The sequence below is a fragment of the Myotis davidii genome, unplaced genomic scaffold (genome assembly GCF_000327345.1).
Source record: "Myotis davidii unplaced genomic scaffold, ASM32734v1 scaffold801, whole genome shotgun sequence".
In the NCBI taxonomy this organism is placed as follows: Eukaryota; Metazoa; Chordata; class Mammalia; order Chiroptera; family Vespertilionidae; genus Myotis; species Myotis davidii.
Genome location: NW_006290777.1, coordinates 288,635 through 296,610, shown reverse-complemented (window position 1 = coordinate 296,610; position 7,976 = coordinate 288,635). Strand labels below are relative to the sequence as shown.

The 7,976-nt window shown below is 41.6% G+C and overlaps 1 protein-coding gene across 1 annotated transcript; it reads left to right on the top strand.

Moving 5' to 3' along the window:
- Positions 1–311: 311 nt before the first annotated feature.
- Positions 312–5,711, top strand: GDF3 (growth differentiation factor 3). Its single transcript, XM_006763969.1, has 2 exons — positions 312–652; positions 4,799–5,711. The coding sequence occupies exons 1-2, from the start codon at positions 385–387 to the stop codon at positions 5,626–5,628; spliced, it is 1,098 nt and encodes a 365-aa protein (XP_006764032.1). The 5' UTR covers positions 312–384; the 3' UTR covers positions 5,629–5,711.
- Positions 5,712–7,976: the final 2,265 nt, after the last annotated feature.

The following is a 7,976-nucleotide window of genomic DNA, read 5'->3' as shown; positions in this document are numbered from 1 at the left end:
TTTAAAAAGATTCCCAGGTGATTCTAATGTGCAGCCAAGGTGGAGAACCACTGTAATAGATGCTTAATAAATACTTGTGAAATGAATAAATGCGTGTCCCCATTCCACTCTGTCTACTGCTGACAAACCTCAGATTGTTGTAGAGTTAGGCCCACACACTGGTAATCTTTGCTTTGTGTACTCATTTTCTGGAACAGTGGAGCTAGGGAAGAGGAAAAAAAATTGTGTCTTTTTACATCCAATTGCCTCTGAGGAGCTGGGAAGAGAGCAATTCACACTTGATTATCTTACATCAGATAAATTAGCAGCATCTGAATTGCTGGGAAGTCAGGAGCTAGAGCTCTCTTCAGCCTCACTAGCCAGCTTTGTCTCTGCTCAGAGGCCATGCTTCCTCCCCTGCCAGTCTTGGCTCTCAGCCTCTCCTTAACTCTGGCCTTGGGCCAGACATTCCAATTTCAAGAACATGCCTTCCTCCAATTTCTGGGTCTAGACAAGGTGCCTTCACCTCAGAAATTCCAACCCGTGCCTTATATTTTGAAGAAAATTTTCCACGATCAAGAGACAGCAGCCACCATTGGGGTCTCACGAGATCTATGCTACGTAAAGGAGCTGGGAGTCCAGGGGAACATACTTCGACTTCTCCCAGATCAAGGTAAGGATATTGGAGTGTTTCCTAGAGGAAAAATCTGGCTTTTTGGGGGGTGGGGTGGGTGTGGGCAGGGGATGGCGTGAAGAAAGGAAAGAAGATGTAACATTTACTGAGGGGTTCATAGAAAGTTGTGTGCTGGTATTTTATGGACTTTATCTCATTTAATCCCAACAAAAATCCTGAAAGTTAGGCTCAGACAGTAGAACCTGAAACCTATTCGAGATCATACAGCCAATGTGTAAGGAAAGTGAGGATTTAAAATAAGTTTTGTTTTTCTGAATCAACAGCTTTGTGCTGCAGTTTAGCTGGGAGGGGTGAGGGTGCAATTCGGATTCAGTCTTCCACTCGTTAGCCCATAATTTAGACATCTTGGTGTCTTTGGTATGGCAAGCAGGGGACTAAAATGTTGAGCTCAGTTTGCCCGTGCGCCTAGCTTCTCTTCTCACACCTCCCACTACTTTTGTTGGGTGAAAAAGGCTATTTTTGGCTTATGAATACAGAGCAATAGCATATGCCATTCTCATACTCTATATAAGGATCTGATTGAGTGCCATTTAACAATTTGCCAACTAACCAACCATCAAAATGACCCAGATAAGCTGTGAAAAGTTTATTATCCTGCCTAGTTCTTGCCCTTCACTCTTCCACCCAATTCTTATTCAAAGTCAGAAATGAGTGTTGTAATCTGCATTTCTATATGGCCTCCCAAGTGGTTCAAAGGCGGCCGTGAGAGGCCTAATAGTTAGTTGTACAGCAACTACAGATTGAGATTTGAATATTTATTTGTCCACGAAGCTGTGTACCGGGAACAGTGTATGGCCATGACAATACGGAGATTAAAGATAAAATTTGCTCTATTAGCTTATAAAAGGAAGGCAGACAAATGACTTCCATAAATACATTTGTATTAAGTATTACATTAGAGGCTTAGGGCCTTGGGGGTGTGGGTTCAGGGAAAATTTCTGAATGGTTAAGAGGTAAGAGGAGCTTGTTTGAAGGGTTTTTCTTCCTCAATGGAAATTAAACTGATTTTTGTGATAATAAATCATATCAAATAATGGTATGTGTGTGTGTGTGTGTAGTGGGGGTTGGGGGGGACAACATAATCTCACTATCATCCCCCCCTAACTCTTCCCCTAGAGAAAACCAGTATTAGCAGTTGTATATTCTTCCAGACTTTTCTTTTTTTGCATACATAATACTAACAATGGAAACTTGTAATCTAAAAAAAGGGGGGGTCATACTGTACATTCATTCCTTTGTATTAGGAACATCTCACATAATTCAAAACAAATTGTCAACTTACTTTCATTTTAGTGGTTGCATGAAATTCCATTGTATAGATATGCTATAACTTATGTAACTGATGCCCTGTTGATGGGCATGGATATGTAATAAATAATATAGTTTTACATCTTTACATCCACTTTTTTGTGTGCGTACACTTTTTCTATTATTTCCTTAGGATAAATTCTTAGAAGGGGATTGTTGCATCTAAGAGCAGGCACATTTATACTTACAGTATATAGCAAATGTCCTCCAAAATTTATACCCCACCATGAGTGTAAGAGAATTCTCACTTTCCCACAATTATTTTTACATTTTAAAATATTTTTATTAATTTATTATTTTAAAAATCTAAATATTGTTGAAAGTATTATGTATGTTCTCCCCCCTTTTACCCTCCACCCCCTCACTTCCCCATAATTGACAGCAATCCTTTTAAAAATAGGAACTTATTGCCCTGGCCAGTATGTCTCAGTTGGTTGGCTGTTGTCCTATGCATGGAAAGGTTGCCAGTTCGATTCCCAGTCAGGCCACAAGCCCAGGTTGTGGGCTTAATCCCCAGTAGGGGCATGCAGGAGGCAACCAACTGATGTTTCTCTTTCACACACCTACACACACACACAAACACACACACAAAAAACTAAAAGGAAATAAAAATAGGAACTTATTGAAGTGTAACACACTCAGAAAAGTGCTTATATCATAGAGAATAGCTTAATAATGACTTTTCACAGAAAACCAGCACCAAGATGAAGAAACAGAATATGACCAGCAACCCCAGAGGATCCTTCATGCTCCCTCTGATTAATCACTACTCCTCTACAGGGGTAACTCCTATTCTGATATCTAACATTACGTTTTAGTTTTGTCTTTTTTTGAACTTCATGTAAATGTAAATGTGGAATGTAACCTTTTTTTGTGTCTGGCTTCTTTCACTCAACATTATATTTATGAGATTTATCCATGCTGCATTTATTTGTAGTTCATTCCATTGAGGTATAGTATTTCATTCTAATAACATATGACAATATACTTATCTATGCTATATTGGATGCCCACTAGGTACACTTTTAGCTTTTAATTTTTGTTAACCTGGGAGCAAAACACAGTGTCATTGTTTTAATTTTTTAATAAGGTGGAATAATGCCTTTTTAATTAATTAATTAATTATTGACTTCAGAGAGAGGAATGGGGAGACAGGAGGGGGGAGAGAGAGAGAGAGAGAGAGAGAGAGAGAGAGAGAGAGAGAGAGGAGAAGAGAGAGAAAGAGATTGGTTGGCTGCCTCCTGCATGCATATAGTAGTTTTGCATTTTCATATCTGTCCATTCTGGCTTTTGTCTTGTGTTGTCTTCACATGCCTAAGGAATGTGACTTAGTGATATGAATAAAAAGGGAGGCTGATATACTAGAATTAGACCCCAAAATAAGGGAGATCAACTGTTCAGAGAGGTTGAGAAGGGTAAGTACTGTGACTACACCCCTGCATCTGACAGTTAACAACCTTTAAGAAAGGTGTTTCAGTGGAGTAGAAGGGGTAAAGAATAGGAAAATAGCAGGAGGCTACCCTATATAATAAAGGGCTAATATGCAAATTATCTCCTTGACCGGGAGTTCAACCAAGGGGCGGGGCCGGACTGCCAATCACCCATGGCCACTCTCCCCAGTCAGCCTGGCCAGATTGGCCCCAATGGGGGTGGGCCAGCTGGACCCCACCCATGCGCGAATGTATGCACCAGACCTCTAGTAAGTAATAAGTAGAGATAGCAAATGTAGACTTATCTTTTAAAAAGATGGTCAATGAGAAGAAAGGGAGAGATGATACATTGGGCTTGAAGAGAAAAGTGGGTAATTTTAAATGCATTTTATTTATTAATTAATTTTTTAAAAAATATATATTTTATTGATTTTTTACAGAGAGGAAGGGAGAGGGATAGAGAGTTAGAAACATTGATCACTCTATCCACTGAGCCAAACCAGTTAGGTCTATTAATTAATATTTTTTAAAAAATATTTTTATTGATTTATGAGAGGAAGGGAGAGGAAGAGAGAGATAGAAGCATCAATGATGAGAAAGAATCATTGACTGACTGCCTCCTGCACATTGGATTGAGCCGCAACCCAGGCATGTGCCCTTGGCCGGAAGTGAACCTGAGACCCTTCCGTCTGCAGGCTGATGCTCTATCCACTGAACCAAACTGGCTAGGGCTATTTTTTAATTTTTAAAAAATGTTTGTTAGTTCTTAGCCAAGGATATTTTTTTAAAGATATATTTTTATTGATATCAGAGAGGAAGGGAGGGGGAGAGAGGGATAGAAACATCAATGATGAGAGAGAACCATTGATCAGTTGCCTCCTTCATGCCCCCACAGGGATCAAGCCCTCAACCCAGGCATGAGCCCTTGACTAGAATGAAACCTGGGACCCTTCAATTCCCAGGCCAACACTATCCACTGAGCCAAACCAGTTAGGGCCAAGGATATTTTTTCCCATTGATTTTCAGAGAGTGGGAGAGGGAGAGAGAGAGAGAGAGGATAGAGAGAGAGAGACAGAGAGAGAGAGAGAAACTTTGATGTGAGAGAGATAACATCAATTGGTTGCCTTCTGATCACTTCATAAGGTATACAAGTGTCCAATTGCTATGTTGTGCACCTGAGACTAATATAATATTGTATGTCAACTATAGTTTAAAAAAATATTTAAAAATGAGGAGTGAAATAAATAAATCCTCCTTTTGAGTACAACTGAATATTTCTGCCCTTACTTTGTATATGTGATATACATTTAACATTGAACATTTATATTATAGGTGGATATAGTAAAACATATTACGGTGACCCTCACATCTCTCTGTTCTTATCTAGGTTTCTTTCTTTACTCCAAGAACCTTCCCCAGGCCTCCCCTTGCCTACAGAAGCTCCTCTACTTCAACCTGTCTGCAGTTAAAGACGAGGAGCGGTTAACGATGGCCCAGCTGGGACTGGACTTGGGGCCCAACACTTACCATAACCTGGGGCCAGATTTGGAGTTGGTTCTGTCCCTGGTCCAGGAGCCTCATGTGTGGGACCGGTCCGTTCCTAAGCCGGGTAAAATGTTTGTATTGCAGTCAGTACCATGGCCTCAAGGTGTCCTTCACTTCAACCTGTTGGAGGTGGCTAAGGATTGGAGTAATAGCCCTCAGAAGAACTTAGGCTTGTTCCTAGAGATACTGGTCAAAGGACAGAGAGACTCAGGGGTGAATTTTCAGCTTGAGGACACCTGTGCCAGACTGAGATGTTCTCTTCATGCTTCCCTGCTAGTTGTGACCCTCAACCCTCAGCAGTGCCACTCTTCTTCCCGGAAAAGGAGGGCAGCCATCCCTGCCCCTAAAGTTTCTTGCAAGAACCTCTGCCATCGTCACCAGCTATTCATCAACTTCCGGGACCTGGGTTGGCACAAGTGGATCATTGCCCCCACGGGGTTCATGGCAAATTACTGCCATGGAGATTGTCCTTTCTCATTGACCACTTCCCTCAACGGCTCCAATTACGCGTTCATGCAAGCGCTGATGCATGCAGTTGACCCGGCGATTCCCCAGGCTGTCTGTATTCCCACCAAGCTGTCTCCCATTTCCATGCTTTACCAGGACAATGATGACAATGTCATTCTACGACATTACGAAGACATGGTAGTTGATGAATGTGGGTGTGGGTAGGCTGTCCGAAATAGGAATCCAAGGAGTGTTCTTAGGGTAAAGCTTTTAATAAAACTACCTACCTGGTTTATGAGCTGTTGGATATGAAATATCAATATGGTTATAATTTGTCTTTCTGGAAAATCCATCATGATTAATGATGTCCCAAATTACACACACACACACACACTCACACACAGCCTTAGTGAGTATAGGGATTTAAAAAAAACTTTTTTTTGTTAATCTTCACTTTAGGGTATTTTTCCATTTATTTATTTTTTTTAGAGAGAGTGGAAGGGAGGGCAAGAGACACACAGAGAGAAACATTGATGTGAGAGAGACACATCGATTGGTTACCTCCCACACGTGCTGCAACCAGGGCCGGGGATTGAACCTGCAACTGAGGTACATGCCCTTGACTGGAATCAAACCTGGGACTCTTCAGTCTTTGGGCCATTGCTCTATCCACTGAGTCAAACTGGCTAGGGCATAGGAATCTTTTATTTTTATTTATTTTATTTTATTTAAAAATATGGTATGCTTCGTGAATTTCTGTGTCATCCTTGAGCATGGGCCATGCTAATCTTCTTTGTATTGTTCCAATTTTAGTATATGTGCTGCCTAAGCAAGCACCATAGGAATTTTTTAATTGATATTGTTTTCAGAGAGATACAGAGGAAGGGAGAGAAAGAGAGAGAGAGATTTGTTCCACTTATTTATGCATTCATTGGTTGCTTCCTGTGTGTGCCCTGACTGGAGATTGAATCAGCAACCTTGGCATTTCAGGACAATGCTGTAATCAACTAAGCTACTCAACCAGGGCTATAGGAATTTTTAAAAAATCACCAATATCTACAGTTAATTTAATGGCTGCAAGAGATATAATTATTTGGATACCTATTTTACCTAAGAAAATGTTTGCGATTTTCATGGTGGAATAGTGGTATCATTGTTCATATCTTTGAAAATTTTCAGTTAAAAGTATAACGTGACTCTTCTATAATTAGTATAAAATATATTGTTATTAAAACAAGCATGCATATATTATGGGGTAAAATGCAAAATTCACATGGACTTCAAATATAGAACTTTACACATAGTAGGATACTTTGGGTTATATCAGGAAGTAAGAGGTTACTTACCTCTCTTGTTAGGAGAACGAAAGTGGAAAAGTTTGTTACTACCTTAAATCAATCTCACCATTCCCCCTGGATTATTGCTACTACTTTTAGTATGATCTTTTGCTTTTATTTTTAGGTTTTAAAAAATGTAGACTATACCTTGGTCAGGTGGCTCTGTTGGTTGGAGTGTTGCTTGTTTGCCCAAAGGATATGGCTTCAATTTCTGGTGAAGGCACATACCCAGCTAGGACACATAATAGAGGCAACCAGTCAGTGTTTCTTTTTCTTTTTAGGATGGAATTGCTTTTATTGGGGTGGGAGCTGCAGGCCCACCCATGGTCAGGTTAGTGTTCTGTCCCGAGGCACCTGGAAGCCTGGTGACTCCACCTGGCACCTGCCCAGGTTAGTGGAACATGCAAAGCTCAGTCAGAGGGTGGAGACCAGGGGCTGGGTGGAGCAGGAGGGGTGGCCCCCGGCTGGGCTGCCTGAGTCAGTGCAGACAATCCATCCAGCATCCCCAAGCCCAGTGAAGGGCTGCGGCTTCCTGGGAGGGACAGGCAGGCGGGCAGCACCCCAGACAGGACTTTAGAGGCTCAAGGGGCCCCAGGGGCCCCCCGGAGAAAAAAGCCTGCTGGAGTCCCAGCCATTCCTATCCAGGGCCAGCCACCCCAGGTTCACCAGGAGGGCCTGGTGTGACGGGGACACAGAAGGTACTTATTAGGAGCTGAAGCTGAAAGGCAGAAGCCAGAGGCCTGAGGTCTCAGGAGAGTGTCAGGGGCTGGAGGCAGGAGACCAGGACAGAGCCAGGCCAGCTGGCTCTACAGACCGGACCGTCATCTTCCCATGTGGAAGGGACTTTTCCTGGTCGATTTTTCTCACATCAATGTTTCTCTCTCCTTTTCTGTCTCTCTCTCTAACATTGCTTTTTAAAATGTAGATTATTATGATTTAACTGTATTACACATATATATGTGAAGATGCCTGCATAACCCTCCCAGTCCCTTTTCTCATCCTTCTAGTGAAATCCCCATCCTGAATTTGGTATCCATCTTTCCCTTTCATTTCTTTATAATTTTACTACATGTGCCTGGATCCATTAACAGTATAAAGCATTGCTTCACAAATATGTAAACTTTATAGAAACAATATTGGGTTTATTTTTCTCTCAGTTTATTATTTCAGAGACTAGTGGCCCGGTGCACAAAAATTTGTGCACTGGTGGGGGAGGGAGGTGGGGGGATGTCCCTC

Coding starts and splice junctions, on each gene's coding strand:
- GDF3 (XM_006763969.1), top strand. CDS start 385: ATGCTTCCTCCCCTGCCAGTCTTGGCTCTCAGCCTCTCCTTAACTCTG. Junction 653..4,798: donor TCGACTTCTCCCAGATCAAG/GTAAGGATATTG, acceptor GTTCTTATCTAG/GTTTCTTTCTTTACTCCAAG.